At 35.8% G+C, this 21,637-nt stretch overlaps 1 protein-coding gene across 3 annotated transcripts in view; it reads left to right on the forward strand.

Annotated features, from left to right (window-relative positions):
- Nucleotides 1-21,637, forward strand: part of SLC9A3 (solute carrier family 9 member A3) — a 56,154-nt gene that overhangs the window by 26,891 nt on the left and 7,626 nt on the right. For all 3 annotated transcript variants that reach the window (XM_077785434.2, XM_021540506.4, XM_077785436.2), the window contains exons 3-15: nt 2,733-2,893; nt 4,840-4,918; nt 5,745-5,922; nt 6,846-7,066; nt 8,943-9,145; nt 9,954-10,043; nt 11,847-11,917; nt 14,100-14,229; nt 17,321-17,436; nt 18,050-18,179; nt 18,695-18,871; nt 19,446-19,521; nt 20,885-20,998. In XM_077785434.2, the coding sequence (XP_077641560.1) occupies nt 2,733-2,893; nt 4,840-4,918; nt 5,745-5,922; nt 6,846-7,066; nt 8,943-9,145; nt 9,954-10,043; nt 11,847-11,917; nt 14,100-14,229; nt 17,321-17,436; nt 18,050-18,179; nt 18,695-18,871; nt 19,446-19,521; nt 20,885-20,998 (1,746 nt within the window). The remainder of the gene's footprint in view (nt 1-2,732; nt 2,894-4,839; nt 4,919-5,744; nt 5,923-6,845; nt 7,067-8,942; nt 9,146-9,953; nt 10,044-11,846; nt 11,918-14,099; nt 14,230-17,320; nt 17,437-18,049; nt 18,180-18,694; nt 18,872-19,445; nt 19,522-20,884; nt 20,999-21,637) is intronic.

Genomic DNA, 21,637 nt, shown 5'->3' on the forward strand with positions numbered 1-21,637 from the left:
GAGGTCAACAAGATCTAACCACCACACTGTGAAAAACCTTGCTGTTGTTACTTGCTGAAGATAGGAGAATGTTGAGTTGCTCAGTTTCTAGAAGAGTTCATAGTACCTTCTGGTTGAAGCTCCATGGCATATATTTATTTCTATCCCACTAGTTCTACAATTAAAGTGAATAATGATAAAAGTAATATCATTAAAATGTAGAAATGTAAATCCACTATAGACTAAGATGAACTAAAACCTTCTAGCTTTGAGAACTAAAGACTTCTAGCTTTGCCATTCAGTGAGCTTTCAGTACTGTCCATCAATATAAGAATGCATAATCCAAACTGGATTGCATAGATTTCCTACATAAATAAACATAAAAGCAGACCTTTGTTGGCATTTGATACTCTTGAGATATAATAATTTGCAGGAGGAAAATGGAGAAGGTGGTAATGAAAAAATCCTTCTTTAGAACTGAAATAAAGAGTATCACATTGTTAACCATCAGTTGTGTCAGTCTGCTTCCACAGAATAGGAAAAATTATGTAACTGCTGATTGCAGTGAACTGTACACTGTTCACTGGAGAACTAACACTTGCAATATTGTGGTTGTGACTAGTGCTTACAATAGTTTTTCCTATACAATCTAGGTCACAGCTGCAAATACTGAGTGTGTCTACAAGTCTTAAACTAGGCCCAGTGAACTTATCTTGGTCAGGTGTCACTGATGAGATGGAGGAAGCCATGGTCATGTTCCAATTGAATGCTGTTATTACTCTAAATGAACGTCTGACTTAGAAAATCCCAGGCCTCTTGACAGTGCTTTGTAGGAATAATAGATGTGTCCTAACCTCCCCATAAATATTTGTTTTCTAGATTTGCAAGTCTTCAAAGAATGTACCAATTGTTATAATTGGTAACACATAAAAAAGATAAGCAATCTCAGTGAGCCAATTTATTTTCAAAACTTAACATTCTATTATACCCTGATATCTGATAGTTATTGTCATTGGGCTTGTTCCTTCCTTAGGCCTGCCTGAGAAGGACAACATTTGGTGGAACCATTGCTTAGATTTAGGTTCACAGCTGTTCTCAGAATTTTTGGCACAGACTTAAGGTCACTGCCTCAACCCCACTTGCATGTTAAAACTGATAGGCTCACTCCTTGTTCACAGCCCTGTAGGTCCAAGTGTGAACAAGACTATTTATCTTCTTGAAAAAATAACATAGTTATACATCTGTGCAAGCTATGAATTCCTATTTTCAGGGCCATACCTCCTACAAACTGTATGGAAACCTTGTAGATATTCTGATTGGCAGATAGCTAAGAGAATATATACATCTGCAGTTCCACCAGAGTACTGGGCATTGTCACATATAACAGGGTGCTGTCTATGCCTGTCTCTGACTGCCCATATAAGTATCCTTTTCTTGAGTAAATAAGTCTATGCCATTTTGTATCAAAACTATTTGGAATCTGGTTTCTGTTTCAATTACATTCTAAGCACAAACCATTTTGAATTTGAAAAATTACCTTTCAGAGTTCTTTCTAGAGGGGTGGCCATACTGTTCTGGAAGTACCTTACAGGCCCTACCGATCCTGTGGCTGTGGCTATGGCTACTGACTGTCATTGTCTGACTCATGCTTCAAAACCATTTAATTAGATTGATTTCTTCTTTACCTGTAGAAATCATGCCTGAAAATTGTGGGCATGTGTCTCTGCATTGTGTTTTAATGAATGAATTCTCAACCTGTTCCTTCTTTGCTCTTCCTCATATGATTTTTGGCAACATCACTTCTTAATGAACCTTGCTTCCTCCACCCATTAGTGAACACACGGGGAATTTTACTGCTCAGAAATCTTTACCTTAGAAAAAAATTACTTTTTTACCACTTTGGATTTCATGAAGAGGGTAGATTTTGCTAGGTATTTAGGAAGCTGAGCAAAGCGTTTTTTGTGGCTATGCAACTTTTCTTTCTGCTACTTTTAAAATGACAGTGAATGCTTGTCTTGGTCTGTTTCCATAACTGAACAAAATAACCTTAATAACTAAAAGTAAGTTTAAAAAAATACTGGGTTACACTGTCACCAGAATTTTGTAGCTTCAAAACTTTTGAAATCGTTGCCAAAATTCCTTAGGGGCTATAACACAAACATGTTGGTCCTTCATCTATTTTTATGGTCCACTTGCAGGCAATTTAACAGCCTCATGAATCCTAATTTGGAAACAAGTGCTTAACAAGTAGCTATCACTGAGTAAGGAGGCCACAATTTGTACTGAGTGCAGTTAAACACCACTGTTGCAGTTCTTAGTGATCAAAAGTCAAATTTGACCCATGACATGAAATATTTTGGAATATTTACTTCACAAGTGCTGGTATGGCCCTCTTAGCATCTTGTGAGTTCTCAGCTATCCTGAGATAATTTAGTCAAGTTAGACAAACCATGCGACACACAAATAGAAAGCGCGTTTAGATCTGGAATTGTCTTTTCACAAGAACAGGATAGTACTGCTCCTGCTTCTAGAAGTAACTTTGATCCACATTGGCTAATGCTGAATCAAAAAAAAAAACTTGCAGGATACAATATGACTCAGTGCAGAAATAGTTACTGTAACACGCTTTCCAGTTGATGACTTGGCATCTCTATTTTCTAGTATTTGGCATTTTCTGTAATATCCCAGTCTGTCATTACTATTGCTAATACAGAGATTATTCTGCTTATAATTTGTTTGCTTTGTTTTTGAAGGTGAACTGCACTCTGGGCTGCTGGACTTCCTCCTGTTTGGCAGCTTAATTGCTGCTGTGGATCCTGTAGCTGTTCTGGCAGTGTTTGAAGAAGTCCATGTCAATGAAGTTCTATTCATCATTGTTTTTGGAGAATCACTTCTGAATGATGCTGTAACTGTGGTAAGTAAATTATATATCCCAAAGTCAACTAACTTAAGGGGATTTCTTCCAACGTGCATTTTCCCCTTTAAAGAAACATTGTACTCTCTGTGTGTATCTACTCATGGGCTACTGTAGTGCAGCTAATGGTATTTTCTCTCTTGCTCACAAATATTAGATGTTTGATCTTCAAAGCTATTTGGAGATGTGACATAAAACACACAGTGCTGAGTTGGACACTTCAAATGAAATTTCATGGGTGCATGTTTTATATGCCTTTGCTGTTCAAGTAGGGCTTTCATGACTTAATGAAATCAGTTCCAGAGATTTTAAGCCTTCCTTTGCTGTTATTTTTTAATGCACATACATTTTTCTACATATTTGTATTATGTTCATAATTTATATGCAGACCTTAGCCAGTGAGAGAGAGAATACTCTTCAAAGTGTTTATCCTGCTCCCTTAGCATTACTTTGGTCAGATGTTTATCAAACAGATATATAACAAAGAGTCAATTTGGAAAAAAAATTGTGTGATATTTTAGAAAGTTTCTGGGGTTTTTTGCAAACATTTTAAAATTTAGAAAGTCTGTAATAGATGTAAAATAATTCCAGATTCCTACTGATATTTTAATTTTGATTGATACACCTTTTCTTTTCACACAATTTTTTTTCCCCCAGACAAAATTGTCAATAATTTTGTAATGCAGTGCTAGTGGTCAGGGACCAGGAAGTCCTAAGGCAGAAAGATGCTATGCAAACAAGTTGCTGTGCAGCTTAAGTTCACTTTTGGATCATTTCCTATTCCTGCTCCTTCCTATCTTCAAGGGAGGGTAAGACATGTTCAGGAGGCTCAATGACTTAACTTTTTGCAGCCAAGGAAGCAAAGCACTCTAAAGTCATTGGCAGCAGCCTAACTGTTCATGAGTTTGAAAATGACAGAATTGCTTCCAGAGAAACCTAACTGTCCTTGGATACTGGTATCCTTAGTACTTCTGGGTTATTGCCAAAATTAAAATAAACCTCTGACGAACTCAAGTATCAACATCGCTGGCTTTCAGAAGAAAAAGAGATTTTGTTACTGTGAAATTAACACAGTCTACAAATAAAAGAAAGTTTGATTGTTCATTGATAAAAAAACAGAAGAGCAAGTATGATCCAGAGCTACAAACCACAGCCTATGAGGAAATTTGAAACAGTATTTACTACCTTGAAAAGGAAAAGATTGGAAGATAGAAGAAAGTGGATGGTATAGCATTCTTTAGACATAAATATGTAAAAGATTACTGTTACAGAAAAAAGCAAACTGTATACCATGACTGCATGAATACAATAAGAATTATCAAGTTTAGCTGCAACAACAAGGAAAGCTGAGAAAGCCTCATTCACCAGTGGAGGAACTAAGAGCAGATTAAATTGACATGTCTCAAAAATTATACTCATATAAACCCCCTTAGGCACTGGTATGGATAAGGTGAATTCATTACTTTCAGCTCAATCACTGTTAGTCAATTATTTTAAAAGTTTTAACACAATTATTATATTCTCTCATGTCCAACTTATATATATTTAACATATTTCAATTCAGTATCTTATTATTAGCATCATACTACTGTCTTGTTAATTATCTCATTTATCTTATATGTGTGAGGGAATGAATCTTTCAAATACTTTGATTTTACAGCAAAATGTGCTTTAGAAAACACATATATATGTAACAATGCTTTATGGGTGACATATTGAAGAGAGAAATGTATTGTTGTGAAGTGTTCTTTTTTTTAAATTTTTGTTTCTTCTTGGCCCACTGCATTTATTTTATTTTGAGAAAATATAAAATTCTTGCTCCAGACAGAATTTCCCTCAGAATTTCCCCACAATTTCAGACTTCATAATATTGAGGCCCCTAAGGAGATTACTTTAATAGGCTCAATTCAGGAGCAATTATTAAATTAGTCTACTTTTCTTTCCAGGTGCTGTACAATGTGTTTGACTCTTTTGTTGCGATAGGTCCAATGAATGTGACGGGAATTGAATGTCTCAAAGGCATAGGTGCGTAGAAATAAATTCTGTATCACACAGTTGGTGTATATATGCAGTATTTTAAACAAAATATTATTATTATGCTATTGGCAACTGTTATTTTTCATGCCTTTCTATTATTACTCATATTCACACACTTATATGGCACAGGTAAATATCTTAAGAAAATAAAAAAAAATATTCTTGAATATTTGGGAAACTTAATCAGATCTGTTTTCTTTTGGGGACGCTCAACAGATGTGGAGTTCATTTGCTGAGAGCACCAAAACTATCAGCTATATACATTTTCTTTGTATTTTATAGCATTTTCTTTATATTAGCCTATGGTCTCCCTGCATTCCAGGAAAGTTGAGATTGCATACAGGCATTGCCACTCCTTATCACTGATCACCATCAAGCAATGTTTGCCAGTAACTATCAAGAAATTTTGCCTGAAAATTTAGTCACTATTTCCTATTCTAAGCATTGCATGAAACTAAATTATCTTATGAATAAATGTTTTAATAGTGACTTTGTCATATTCTATAATACGCTTTTGTAAAAAACATTTGTTTACAGAGCATGGGAAAAAATAGTACAAAGAAATGCAGTGGGTTTGAATAAAAGTAAAACGGTGAGGCCTAACTTCTTTACTAAAGAAGTAGCCTTGTTTTTCTACAGAATGCGACATCCACATACAAAGTGCTCAAAAGCCTTGAGCCTAGAAATGAATTTGACATGTCCTCCAAATTTTTCTGTGATTTACTGGCCATTTGCTGTCTTTTCTCTGGAAAAGAACTAGGTCAAACCATTATATTTCTATGGTTTAAGTTGTGTTAGGTGTTTTGTTTTTCAGTGTCATTCTTCGTGGTGAGCCTTGGTGGGACACTGGTTGGCATTTTCTTTGCATTCCTGCTCTCATTGGTCAGTCGTTTCACCAAGCATGTGAGGATCATTGAACCTGGATTTGTGTTTATCATTTCCTACCTGTCATACCTCACAGCAGAGATGCTTTCTCTTTCTGCCATCTTAGCGTAAGTCTCTTTTTATTACTGCCTACAAAGGGGATGAGAAAGGAAAATGTTTTTTAAAAACATTGAAAGGAAAATCTAAATTATATGGGACAACTATATTTTATATATATACATATATATAAAAATAAAAAATATATAATATATTTTATATATATATGGGACTCATTACATTTATGCTGGATAATACTATGTTCACACTGCACTAGATTATAGTTTACCAATCCTGTCATTCAGCCTTGAAAAGGACTGCAAATTTTCCAGTATTTGCTGAGCAACATGAGAACTCCTTTGCAAAATTCAAAGACATGACTCTTTCCTCTTTGTTATTAATAATACTTCAAACTTAACAGTTGTCCATTTGTGATGACATCTTTCCTTATTACTTGAAACTGAATAAATATTTTTCTAAGGGACTGTGTGAATGTCACTATTCTTCGTTCTCTCTCTGTTGTGGCTGACCATTAAGGTTTGCCTAAATGTTGCCAGTTTTGGCTTGAGTACCTCTATGGTCTTTCTCCTCTTAGTCTCCATTGATTCCCAGCATCCCTTTCTTCTCAGTTTTGCTTGTCATATTTGTAGATGATATAGTATTCAAGTTCTGAAAATCTTTTTGCAAACAGATCATTAGTTTAAGATTATGTCTAATGTAAACACGGTTCAAAAATTTGCATTGAAAGCAGTATGGTAATCTGAAGAGAATTATAGTCTGCTATGTTCAAATGAAATGCTGTCTTCAGGCCACTTGAGGTCACATCAGCATGTATATTTGAGATATGCTTTCTACTAAGGGTAGACTCCATGTACTCGTGAATGTATCTTTTCTTAGGAATTAATAGTGGATTTTTATCACTATGTGACAGACAGATGGAAATAGTATTATATGTTGCGATACATATTTTCTGAACAATTGCTTCTTTTTCTAGGATAACCTTCTGTGGCATTTGCTGTCAGAAATATGTCAAGGCTAACATATCTGAACAGTCTTCTACAACTGTAAAATATACTATGAAAATGCTAGCCAGTGGAGCAGAAACTATTATCTTCATGTTCCTGGGTATTTCAGCTGTGGATCCAAATATCTGGACTTGGAATACAGCTTTTATTCTGTTGACTCTGGTCTTCATCTCTGTATATAGAGTTATTGGTAAGAGAGTGACCTTTCTGTTTTTGCATTGCACTGCTGATACAATCACATATTCTTTAGCCCTCTCCCCCAAAAAATATTTGGAGTTCTATGTTTATTTAGTTTGAAACATTCAATTTATTTTACTTGAATTTATTGCTGGATTTGTGTTAGACTAGTAGGGTAAGCTTTACAGTAAGTTCTGTCATATGCTGCAAATATAGCAGGATGTCATTTTTGATGATGTGTGAAGATATGAGTAGCCCAGCAGTTAACATGAATCATTCAGTGGCTAACCTTTGTTGACCCAGCAAATGGTATTGGCAAAATCTTCCAGTAAAATGGACTTTGTTCTTTAACTTGCAATCTAACAAAAGATGTGACTCTTGTCTGCCGTATCTTTCCTTCAGCTCTTTCAATTTGGCACTAAAGAGATTGTCTTAAGCTAATGTTATGGCTGACTTCAGGTTTTAGGCACACAGTGATATCAGACCATACATAATTACACTGCAGGTTCTCTGGCTTTAGAAATAATTCTCAGAGACTGATGAAAAACTGAGTAAATAAGGCTGTGGCAGGTTGGGATTACCTACTGTCAATTTACTGGGTTTATATACGTTTGCAAATATTTCAAAATACCAATGATGATATGCCCAGCCACATAGTTCTGCTGTAGTTTTGCTAAAATTGCAAAAAAGGTGAAGAATGAAGTACTTGTAGAGAGTAACAAACATGGCAATTTGGGAACCTGGGAATAAGTTAAACCAGCTTATTTGCCTTTTTGTCTTGACTTAAATTCAAATGACAGGTCACACATCTATCTAGCTGGCAGTTTTCCTAGATTCTGTGTTTTTATTCTGTCTAGAAGCTCCTGAGCTGAATGAAGTGCCTAGCTCCTTGCCCTCCTTTTCTAAATATTTTGAAAGCATTGTTAATTTAGCTGCCTCTCAGCAAGTAACTGCAAGTGCACCTGAGGTGTTTTAAAAGTGTCTCATCTTTGACACTTTTTGTATTCCTCAAATGAGTGGTTAACAATCCTGTAATAGATAAGTAAATAGTAAATATTCAGCAATAACATTAAGCACCCACTAAAGTAATTTATCTTAGACATTGACAAATTACTAAATACTTGACTATATTGGGCATTACATAATCGCAGTTCTCATTCCGTGGAGGAGTCAGATTGGTAGCATTTCCAAGGTCCCCTCCCCCAGTGGCCCTCCTTACAGTTACAAGACACTTCTCTTGGCACAAGTTCAAAGTTCTTTAAAAAGAGAGGAATTTGTTTTGCACTGGCCTGCTGCAGTGGGACACACATGCCATGTCAGTCACATGAATGCTAAAGCTGTTTTCCCTCTGTATGGAGGGAGTTCTGGGATACATTGACACAGCTAGAGCCTTAGGTCTCCTGCAGCGGGCAGCATCTCACCTGTAGGTCTGGAGACAGTGTTAGCATAACTAAACAACCCTTCATAAGACAATTACTTACACATAATTTTCAATGATTTTCAAAAGGCTACCACACTCCCTAAATCAGTGCTGGTTTAACCTGTTTCTGTTAACTGGCCCTGTGCATATCACTGGTTACAGTGCTAGAAAACCTATTCTTTCTTAATGAATTTCCAAGGTCAGCACATGGCGGAACCTTCCCTGGAGTGCCTGTGCCAGAGGGCAGCACTCTCAGAAGAGCTGCTGGCTCACAGAAGCAGCTTAACCTAATTCCTTCAGCTTGATGTAATGAGAAGACACCAAGTGGGCAACACGATGATAAGAAGGGGAAGTAGATGGTGAAGATTGTTATAAAGGCAGACTGGTGGCACCAGTTCTGTTACTCAAAGCTGGGATATAGACGTTCCATAAGGATATTTCTAGACACGCTGACATTTGTGTGTTACAGGTGTCATTATACAGACGTGGATTCTTAACCGCTACAGAACTGTCCAGCTGGAGATAATAGATCAGGTGGTGATGTCCTACGGTGGACTACGAGGAGCAGTTGCTTTTGCTCTTGTTGCACTTCTGGAGGAGAAAAAAGTAAAAGACAGAAACCTGTTTGTCAGCACGACTATCATTGTTGTGTTTTTTACTGTTATATTCCAGGTAATTTAACTTCTCAAGCATGCTTCTTGCAAGGAGAAGGAGTCCCTCAAATGTACCGAATGCTTAAAGCAGTTCTCAGCTGAAGGTTGCATATTGTTTCACTGAACTGAAAGCATAATTGAATTTGTAATTTTAGTAACAAAGATCCTATTTTATGTTTTCATGTGGGACCACATGGGGCAAAACACAATTTCCTCTGTGCTAAAAATTGTTCAGTCTTAGCTGCCTGGTATTAATAGTGCCAAGTTAATATCTGATTAAACATCCTTCACCTCATGTGAATAACTATAGGGAACCGTGCTTTTAATGGGCAGATACAGCCATTAAGCTGATCTACCTGAGCCTCAGTCCTTGTTTTAAAAAATAGCAGCAAGCAGTGGGGAAAGAAAGTATTTAACATCTAAACAAAATAGCACTTCCTGGATGAAAAACCAGCAATTTTAATGAAAATATGTCAGTAGATAGCAGCTTAGAATATTTTCTAAAGTGTATTACAAAAAGTTTAGTTGTGTTCACAGATTCCTGATTTGTGGAGAAAATACCATATTCAGTAGCAAAGGAAACACTTCTCCTCTTCCCCTACCATATTTTTCCTATAGATGGTATATTTTTCCACTGTTGTCTTTTCAAATCTTTGTAAGAGGAGCTGAAGGTACTGTATTATTTTATCTTCTAGAAGGAATAGAAATTAACTGAGAAAGTATGAGAACCACCAAATAAAACACAAATGTGTTTTATTTCTGTTTAACTGGCTGGAGGAAAGTCTAAGAGGACTTCTAAGCATTTATTGTCATGTTTCAATCCTTAGGGACTGACTATCAAACCTTTGGTACAGTGGCTGAAAGTGAAGAAAACTGAACACAGAGAACCAAAACTGAATGAGAAACTTCATGGCAGAGTAAGATATTAAAAAAAACCTCATGGTATCTTTGGCATTTTTACAGACCACCTTAAGAGAAAACAAAATTATTAGTGCAAATGTCTTTTTGTAAGGGAGTGGGCTATCAAAATCCTTCAAACATTTCAAACGTTATTTGTACATTGCTGTTTTTCTTTGATTGGAGTTCTATGAGAGGATATTCATATGAAAGTTCTGGTCTTTCACTTGAGAATTCAGTGGGGCTGTGAGTACTGGGGAGACAGCACAGATGGAATATGCTTCTTTGTCTTCATCTAAAAGAGGAGAATGATTGATGATTGCTAGGGCAAAGCATGTCCAAAAAATTTTATTTTTCCTTCTCAAAAACTTAATTTTTGGAAAAGGTATGAATGCAGGCTTTGTAGCTTGCATGTTACACAGAAAAATACTCTGCTGCCCAGTACAGAAAAATTATATACTGACATTCCAGATTAATGACAACAGTTTTAATTCAGTGTGAATGTTGTATGTCCCAGGATTTCTTTGCCCTTTTAGAATATTTTGAAACACAAACTCTTCCAACTGACTTTCACACCACATTATAAAATTTTCGTTCATTAAAAGAAAATTTAACTTTTCAATATAAATGTAGGTTAAAGGATGGAAGAGTATAAGACATCACATAATCATCAAGGTTGGAAGAGATCTTCAAGAACATCCTGTCCAACCATCAACACATCACCACCATAGTCACCCCTAAATCATATCCCCCAGTACCACACCCAGACAACTCTTTGAACACTTAGAGAGACAGTGACTCCACCACCTGCCTGGGCAACTTATTCCAGTGCTTACCACTGTTTCAGGGAAAACATTCTTTTTTCTGAAATCTTATCTGAACTTCCCCTGGCACAACTGAGGACCATTTCCTCTTGTCCTTTCACTTGAGACATGGCAGAAGAGGCGGACACCCACCTGCCTACAACATCCTTCCAGGTGGTTATAGAGAGTGAGCCGCCTTTTCTCCAGGTTTAACAACCTCAGCTCCCTCAGCTGTTCCCCACAGGACTTGTGTTCCAGACCTTTCTCCAGCTTTGTTGCCCTTCTCTGGACATGCTCCAACACCTCAATGTCCTTTTTGAAGTGAGGGGCCCAGAACTGGACACAGGACTAAGATACAGCCTCACCAGTGCCAAATGTCAGCCCTGATCTTCCAAACTTAGCAACTGTGTATTCTGCAGTAATAATTCCAATGTTCCAAGTGAAATGTTAATAACCATACACAGAAAAAGGCCAAATTGTACCTGCAGCTGCCTTGGTTTGAATCAAGAGTTATAAGCCTCCAGGTTTCTATCAGCCAACTAATACACTCACTATGAAATTTTGCCCTAGATATTAAAAGAATGGTGCCTACTTCTACTCTGAGGGGAGTATGAACTGCTGAAACATCTAAAAAGAATCACTGTGGAAACTGCTCAACTGAAGTAACCACCTACACTAATAGTGGCAGATGTACTTAATAGGGCAGAAATGGAGATGATAAAATGAGTTCATGAAAGTTTTAAAATTGAATGATGAAATGGGGGTTTGAGTACCTTCTCGCTGAGACCCTTTTAGTTCTAGAATACTTAAGTGAATTTATGAAGAACTGGTTAGAAAGTTCAGGACCTTTGCAGAAAAGCTTATAGTAGTTAGTACTTCTGTAAATGAGGAAAAAAAAATTATAATAGCCATAAAATTATCCTCCATGGTCACCTGGTACAACCTGAAATAAATTGAGATATTTTCTAATTATGCTTTTTCATTTCTGTAAAGATATTAATTCCACTCTCACTTTCCTAGGCCTTTGATCACATTCTTTCTGCTATAGAAGACATTTCTGGACAAATAGGGCATCATTATCTGAGAGACAAGTAAGTAGTAACCAATTTAGAATCTTGAAATACTGCTAGGAAATAGTATTTGTACATTACAACTTTTTAAGCCTGTGAGCTTAGGGAAAGCAAGGATGCTAATTGCAGTTAAAAGGGTTGCATACTGAAAATATTGAAAATGCAGCAAATGTCAAAACAGTGTAATTTTGTCCCCTTACAACTAGAATCTTTCCTTTCTCTTCCACAGTTCAGATTATGCCTTTGCAGGTGCCTCAGTTCACATACAGGGGTCATCCTCTCAAGATTAGAGAACGGACTATTTGCAGAAGTTTTCACCTAGAATGTTAATGTTGCTTTCTCTTTGTACTACTACATTTAATGAACACTATTTATGTGTGGAGGCGATAAAAATCCTGACCTACAACTATGCTAGTTGTTTATCCTATCTCTACAAGGGTGTGTTCAACACCTCTGAAAGTTGTGGCAGAGGGTGCTCTGAAATTACTCTGACAGTTTCAGCCTATTTGTCTGAAACTAATAGTGAACCATCCCCTCTGTTTATAGTTGATTCATCTAGAAAGAAGTAAAATTACTCAGCTGAAAGATACACCATTTCCTTCCTACATGTGAAGATTTACCCTTGTGATGGACACATTTCCATACCTAGATGAATAAATGTGAAACAAAGGACATTAAATCTGGACATCCTTAAGAGTGTTATTTCAAGTTAGACCATTCTCTCCCTGCAGTCAGGTCATTTCATAGGTGCAAAGAGTCACAGTTTTGACCTGCTAACTAACCTCTTGCTGACTCAACATGCCAATTCCAATCCAAAAGCCATGTGGTTGTGTTAGCTTTCTGCAGAGCACACCCCTAATGCTTTCTGAGAAGCTGAGTCTGTTAGCTTAGGTTTAACATTATCATGCAAAACAATACAATTCTTAGGCTGAAGATAGCTTGTACTCAAGCAGAATTACTCACCTGCATCCAGTTATAGAGACAATCTCCTTACTTTCCTTTTGATCTTCATTTATTTATGTATAGTAAAAAATTTTCTGAGGTACTACAGACAGAACATCTTCTTTATTTTGGTCTAAGTTTATAGCTTACTTTTCGGGAATAAATTTCAGTAGGCTATATATAATACAGGCAAATACGCCTCCAGTTTTGATATATTGCCTCAAAGACAGAGCTATATTTTTAAAGTGGCAGATTAGCATGTGAGCTCTTGCATGTCAGAAAGTAATCCCCTTGAGTAAGAACAGAAGGAATAGCTTAATATAGATTCATGGTTGAGTATGTGGTTTGATGACAAATGTATTTTGAATGAGGCTATCTTAAGCCTGCCTTTTGGACTCTATGTACACGGAAGTGCTGCTTCCATAAAGAAACAGCAACCCCTAGCATCCTAACTGATGGGTTCAGGTGTGGCAACCTGAATTAGAGCCTTCTGGTCAGATGTTCTGGCCAAAGAGGAATAGCTATAAATTATGTGAATAATATTTAACACAAAAAGGTTTACACAATCTGAATCAAAAGCTCAAAATGGCCATTGGGAGAGATGGATGGAGAAATTCTGAGCAGTAGTCACCAAAGCTGCCTCATGCCATTTAGATGAAGTATTGAGAAAGTTGGAAGAAAGTGCAACAGCCTTTAATCTTTTGGACCCTAAACATGACAGGGCAGATATTCTACTATCAGACAACCTTGGAAGTGTAAATCATTGAAAATGCACATGGCTACTATCCCTAAAGGCACATCAGTGGCCCTCTGGTAGAGCTTCTGGAAGGGCACTGTAATTTTGAACTGATTTTCTGGTCTGGCTGTCCTACAATATGCATGGAAAAAGCAGATTACTTTCTCAACAAGGGAAGAAAATTAATCAATCAGAAGTGAAAAAAATAAGGTAAAATAATATCCCAAAGTATAAAATGTATTACTGACTCCTAAATAGGATGCTGTAATCATAGCACTCTTGTAGTAGTGTTGGGTGAGTGAACTGATTAAATGCTTTGTGACAGCTGAATAAGTTTGTAGCAGGCTTTTTCTTGACTTTCCTTACATGCTAATCAAAAAGCTTCAAGACACAAAACCCTCACATTCCATTGTTCAGTCTTTTTTTCAAAGTGTTTAGCTAAAAAAATATAATTTATACTAAATTAAAAATGCTTTGAAACTAAAATTGCTTGTTGCCATTAACACAGTTTGTTTAAATTATCAGGTGGTCCAATTTTGATAGGAAATACCTCAGAAAAATACTGATGAGAAGGTCTGCTCAAAAATCAAGGGACCAAATCCTTAATGTTTTCCATGAGCTCAACTTGAAGGATGCAATTAGCTATGTGGCTGAGGTACTTATGAACACTTGTTGACATATTATAGCATCATCTGGAATTTGTTTTTTAAAAATTTGTACTATAACCTAAAGTTGATCTATTGCAGATGCCTAAAGGAAAACTATTTCTATCTCAGCTTTGCTTTTTTTATTTTTTAATGTGTTTTAAGTGTCAGTATTGTTGATTTGAGAAGCTGTGATTCTCAGCATTGTGCTTGATCACCAAATGCTAGTATATTTTACTTACTTCAGTGTACATTTCTATTGCATTTTATAGAATATCTTTATTTCTATATTCATTCCATGAAAAAAAACCCTGTAATTCTGGAGGGGTATTATCTTTCTAAATGTGTCAACAGGGTCTGGCTCCTGCAGGATAGTCGTTCTATGTGATGACAAATCTGATTTGAAGAAGCTCACTTCCAAATGATGTGCATATGTGGCCAAAGTGTGGGACTGCTAATCTCAATCTGCCAGATCACTGTAACATGCACAAAAGAAAAAAATATAAAAGGGTAACTTTAATTCAATGGAATAATAACCCCCACAATTGAGTAATTAGGGTAAAATATACTACAAATATCAATTGCAATGAAAGAATTGTGAAGTTAGGGAAACTTAAGACTTGCAACAGGAGAAGTTTTTGAAGATTTGAAGAAAGTTTCTGACCTGTACAGGAGTACTGCAGCAATGTTGCCTGATTGTGTAAGAGATCCTAATCTTCTTCAGGATGAAGCTAGTCACCTCAGTTCAAATAGCCACAAATGTGCAGTATAGATACAGTGCAAAGGATAGTTTTAAATGGAATATTTGTAAAATTGGTCTTTGCAATTATAATCTATCTATGTCCATAATCTGCAATTGGATTAATTTTCACAGTTACGTGATATATCACTTAATTATTTTAATTTAAATAAAAACTATTACTATCATTGATACTACTACTACTCCTAAGTTCTTTTTTTTTTTTTTTAATGAGCTACAGCCAGAAAGTCTTCTTCAAATGGAACATATAATTTTGGAGATTGAACTGAGAAAACAAGATTAAATTCAGAAATTATGTTAGTATGGAATATGGAGAATAGTTCAACAAGACAAGCAATTTCTTCCTTTTGAGATTTTGTAAATTATCCATTTGGTTTTTAGACCATCTGAGCTCAAGAACTAATTTTCTTTCTTGTGATTCTTTCTGGGTCACACCTCAGAGGAAGAAAATTAGATAATGACTTTGAGATGGATGACCATGAAACTCATGTTCAGATTCATTGCTGAATCTGTACAGTAGATTCATTATAGTGTTTCTTTAACAGATGCAAAGGGCTTTATAGATCACTAATATATGCAGATTTAGAGTCAGAATTTTTATCCAATAATGTCTTTGATCTTATATAGTAAAGAAAGATTTCTAAAATTCAACTAATAAATGCTTAGGAGATGAAACACAACGGAACTGCTTTTTGTTACCTTAGTCCAAATCCTATTTGTGTATATTGTTTCTTGCAGATAAATTCTGTTGGGCAAATGTCTACTGATCCAATAATAATAGAAATTGAAAGTTCTCTAAGTTCTACAGAAGTTTTGCAATATATTTTCTTCCAGCAGAAATTAATTATGAGTTGTGAATTCTAAAGTAATTTCACCTTTCTCACTTTAATATTTTCTTCAATGATACAATGTATCGAAAGAATGTATTAAAAGAAAACTTCGCTTTGCAAATATATCTTTGAACTAAATATCTATGAATTACAGGCTGACTTTGAAACTGAAGTTATTTCTTCCAAGACAAGTAAAGACCTGCCTCCCCCCCCTACTCACTCTCTTCTTACTTGCAAGAAAAGGAGGAGTTTAAAAGTTATTTTATATATTTTTCTTTGTTCAACTCTGCTGCTGTGGTGCATCTATATAATAAATAAGAATTGAGAGAGTTCAGTCTCTATCTAAGTAAATTCCTTGCAGCTGGGAGGGGAGAACTTAAGCCAAGAAAAATGAAAATAACCCAGAGCAACTGAAAGGAAGTGACTTAAAATACTCTTGGTTTGTAACTTGTTCTGATTAAAATACCTTCACTGATTATATGGTATGATATATGTATGAAGCATTAAATTTGATTTGAAAAGAAAGTCAGATTCACTTAAGAAAATAGATGGGACGATGTTCTCACAGAATTCAATTTTATTAAACTCAAGTTTTCTGCCTGCAGGGGCCACAGGGTATTTCTTAATGCCATTGGTAACCCACATACTGATACATATGTGGGCTACCACATCAAAAGAAAACATTTTTTTTGTTTGTTCCATAAATATGAAAATGTAAATGGAACACAGTACAGTTAAAGTTGGAGAAATGTAGATAAAATCTCTGTTCTGCAAGGGAGGTGATTTTTCTTGATTATTACTGCTTAAAATCTAGATCTATGCTATGTGATTTCTCTCCACTGTGATTTAAAACCATAGATGTTTTCAGCCTGTGTAACCATAGTGTCACCCAACAGATACCTTTTAGCTAAACAAGAGATTACTTTAGGTGTAGGGAAAAGTATGAAGACATAAACTGAGCTTTTCCAGTAGTTCACTTCTGTGGCATCAGTTTTAAAACAGAAAGAAATCTCATCTCTTCAATATCTCATCTTGTCATGACATAAACTCTTTTTAATAGTCTTTTAGACTTCTATCACCACTTAATATTTGCTGCTTCCAGTCTGGTAGAGGACAGAAAACTTAATGTTGTGTCTTTGAAAATGCTACTGATAATGTGTTGATGTGTTGAAACATAAACTTCCTTATGTATGTTCCTATGGTCTGGGCTTGCAGCATTGTACAAAGTAAAATTGCAAATCTAATGAGGCACAGGAAATCATTCACTTCTTCAAAATCAGTTTCTAAGAGTGGAATAGGTTTTCTCTTTGCTTTGTTTCTTGGGACAATGTCACTCCACATAAAGAAACCATAAAACCTAAAAATGGTTTTTATTTGTTACCTAGATACAACTCCTCCCATGCTTCTTGTTCTATTTACATAAATACAGTCTCACAAATTATCTGTATTCTGATACACATTTTGTCCTAGGCTTTTACAGCTGTAATATGTCTTGTTTCTTTCCATGACCAGGGAGAACGTAGAGGTTCGCTGGCCTTTATTCGTTCTCCAAGTACAGACAACATGGTAAATGTGGATTTCAGCACTCCGCTCCCAAGCACTGTAGAAAGCTCTGTCTCTTATTTATTGTAAGTAAAGTGGACTGATGGGGTGGTGTATGAGAGGGAAATGAAACACTGCCAAAAAATTGAAAAATGCAAATTACTGGGGCTTCAGTCACTACTTTTTTTAACTTTAATTAATATTTTCTCCCACTGAAAATGGGTATAAATGGATTTATAATGTCATATTTTACACACAGTTTTTCCGGTAAAGGCTGGTAAGATGAAGCAGACATCCACATTAGAGTTGTTTAATTTGCCTTTGGTTCACCAGCTGTTTTTATACAGGGCTAGATGTTATTTCTGCGTTTGCTCCAGAAAAAGTACGGAGAGAGGCAAGGAAAAGAATTGCCCTTTCCTTAACTTTTTGATGAATCTGTTACTGAATATACCATGTGTCATGTAAATTGTGATATTAATTAGTACTACATCCCCCTAAACACAGAAGCCAATGACATTTTCACATTTCCTAATAGGCATTTACCTCAGTCTTGGTCATTTAGCCAGTTCTTACTCTTCCTTTTTAAAAAATTTTTTAAAATTTCATCTTGTTTTCTGCTTTTCATTCCCCATCTTCCTGTTTTTTCTTCCTTTTCAGCAATCACTGATTTCAAAAACCACTGTTTGTGTTTTTCTTCAGGAGAGAAAAAGCTGGACCGGTTTGCCTTGACATGCAAGCTTTAGAGCAGAGAAGGAAAAGTATCCGGGACACAGAAGATACCCTTGCTCATCACACTCTACAGCAGTACCTGTATAAACCCAGACAGGAGGTGAGAACAAGAGGCTAGCATTGGACTGTTTTCTAATCTAAAACTAAGAGGAAATAGGAACCAAACATGTGAGTGAAACTCAAAAGGAGAGCATCGACTGCAAAATACGCATCCTTGAGGAAGATAGGCTCTTTGTGTGATTTCTCATTTAAGAACATGGCATTTTAAAAGAACTAGTGCCTTTGAAATCACTGGGGCCAGTGGAATGCAGAACTGTGGACAGCAAAGTTTCTCATCAGGATTAAATGAAGCGTATCAACTGAAGGGATTCAGACATTTACAGGGTATAAACTTACTTTGAATAATAGTTCACTCTTACACACTTAAAAATCCTGGACTTGTTTAATGAAGAAAAAAGAAAAATAGGAGTTTCATTAATGTCTTCAGGCTAGTCTTTAGTTCATTCATTCTTACAGAGTTGTTTACATTTTCGTGACACTGATTGAATGCATTGATTCAGGGCTTTCGCCTGTATTTCTAAGTAAATGAATATTGTCTTCCCTTCCTGGCCACAGCACAAACACCTGTACAGTCGACATGCGATCATGCACAGTGAAGATGACAAACAAGACAAGGAGATTTTCCATAGGACAATGAGGAAGCGCTTAGAATCTTTCAAGAGTACCAAACTAGGAATAAACCATTCCAAGAAGCTCAATAAAATCCACAAACGAGACCGGGGCCAAAAAAGGGTAAAAAATACTTTCACAAGGACCCAGATGTAGCCACCTATTATACAAACTAATGGGTGGGAAGGATAGGGAGGGTTCTGAAGGGTCCCATGTCCTGCACTTATCTCTGTCTTATAGAACTTCATGAATTTAGAGGACCTAAGAAAGAAGAGATAAAATTAGGAGGTAACTCAAGGGGCTTCTTCTCACATTCTGCACTTCTCTATGCTTTGGGACTCTTCTTCTGAGTGAGAGATTTCTGATCACTTGAAAAACAACAGACCCTGAATCATGCTACTACACTGTGGGGAGATTTTGCAGGATAGAGGTAGCAGGATAGCATGGAGCATTCAACCAAAGTTGTGTGAATCTAAGAGAGAACACACAGTATAAAAAGAGCCACTGTTTCTTTTTTTACCCTGTCTGTACACATTTCAAGTGTAGGTGGGAAATTAGTGGCATCCATATTGAGTCTCAAACAAAGATTACAATGGATTTTAAGCTTATTCTGCTGAACTCATCATTTCAAATGGTGTCACTGCCATTGCTATCTGATGGCATTACCATTTTTGGTCACTTTTTGCTTTCTTTTCAGAGAAATAGCAGTGTCATACCAAATGGAAACATTCCTTCAGAAAATCCAGTCCAAGATTTTACTTTGAAGGAAAAAGGTAAAAAAACTCTTGGACTGTTTTCATTGACTGAATTTTACCAGCTATATTGCCAGTAAGCATCCCTAAAAGATTTTATTATATGCCATAGCAAATCTAAAGTAGAAAGGAACTTCTAGTCATAGTTCAGAACTTGGAGTGGTGATCTGCTTCCTGCTTAAATATAGTGTTTAGAAGATGTTTTTTTTAGGAATCTGGATGACAAACAAAATTTTATTTGGCCTTTTTGCTCACATTTAAAAAATATCACATTAACATTCTGTAAACAAAACAATGCAGTGGCTACAATATAAATTAAATTTCAGCTTCTGTTTGGATAAGACACACAGAGGTGCTAACATTTTCATCACAGCAGGATATGTCTACCTAAGATATCAGCCATATAAAATTCAGTAGCTGAGATTGCATTATTATCTGAGTTAAAGTCCACTGTTTTAGAAGGGTCTGAATCAGAGTTGAGGCTAAGCAAGCATAACTCAAGGAAAGCATAACTTTGGAAGGAACACATAGTCAGAGGTCAGTTCCAGCACTGCTCCACCCTCCATGAACAGATCTATCACATGGATCAGGCTTGGAAGTGTAACTGGAAGCTGACCAGCCTGGGGACTATCCCTAGCAAAAGGTGGTTTTGCATATAAAACCCAAAATTCTTTCCTGTTTTAGCCATTTTTTGGCGCTGGTGTCAGGCATGGCAAGATGCGATGGGTGCTAACATGTTAATTATACATTTATAAAATAATACATGTCACTTCAAAACTGAAATGTGGTTAAAAGCCACTGAACTAACTTTGATATTTGTTCTTCCCTCTGTTTATGCCTGTAACGCCTTGATCTCAAACACAACTCACATAAAATAGAGAAGAATTTATCTTTTCTCAGTACCTCCAAGCAAATACATTTTTCCTTATGTACCTTCTTTGAATTATTTACTGAGTATTATTTTTGTTTAACTGAGAGGAGCAGTACAGGTTGGCTCTCTAAGTGTAATATTCTAGAACTACTTTGCTTGGGAAATGCCTTCCAAATACTCATTAATAGGTCATTCAATATTGTCTTATTAAAGAACTCTGTGTAGAGATGTTGTCATCTACTTAATACCAAAAAAGTTTAATTGGAAGACAGACTTAACAAGTGGTTTAGCAGCTATTGCAAAACTTATTCTACTGCAGTTAAAGAAGCAATGACCTCATTAGGTTTTAAACTAGTCATTATACTAATGCTGACCTGTGTCAAATTATGAAAATCCTTGTTAAAGATGCATTTTTGATAACCATGGCAGCATCAAACCAGCAGGAAATAGCATTTTCTATCAGAACTGATACAAATCTCTAATAAAATTGCATTTTTTTTTCTTTTCCCCTAGATGTGGAGTTTTCTGAATCAGAAGAAAATAATGATTATGAGACTTTGCATCTAGGCAAAGGAGTTGATTTCCTGGCTAATGTGACAAAACAAAATTTCACAGATGCTCCTGCTGGTAAAAATACTTATTACCTACAAATATCTTTTTTTCCCTCAAATATAACAAAATGTATTAGAAATGCTAATGACTTAGCCTGGGTGGGTTTGGGTTTGTTTTGTTTTCTTTTTTTTTTTTTGTTTGTATTTTTTTCCTTTTGTTTTTGTTTTTGTTTTTGTTTTTGTTTTTGTTTTTGTTTTTGTTTTTGTTTTTGTTTTTGTTTTTTAATTGAGTGATTTTATGCCTTCAGTCTGAAAATACAGATTTTTGGACATCTGGAGGTATGGAGAGCATCACATTTGAAACTGACAGCAGTTGTGGATATGACTACCTTTAAAACCAGTTTTAAAGCAAGTAGTTATTTCTAGCAGCAGGAAATGTTATTTTAGAATTGTCTTACTTCATAAGACCAGTCAATACTAATGCTCTGGAATTGTTTTTCACTTGCATTGGAACTTCATTGTGATAAATTTTGTTCTTCTTATTTCAGGCAAGATTTCTACTTTTATTTTCACAATCTCATCAGATCCTTTCAGGCTTATGGAAGTCATTGAAAAGGGCAGATTGCAGCACTTCTGGAGCACTTAATGCCCTTGATTTCTAGCCCTTTAATACTCCAAAATATTAGATTGGAAGCTTACAACTATCATATAATTT

This window comes from Lonchura striata, chromosome 2, assembly GCF_050655825.1.
Source record: "Lonchura striata isolate lonStrDom1 chromosome 2, ASM5065582v1, whole genome shotgun sequence".
NCBI lineage: Eukaryota > Metazoa > Chordata > Aves > Passeriformes > Estrildidae > Lonchura > Lonchura striata.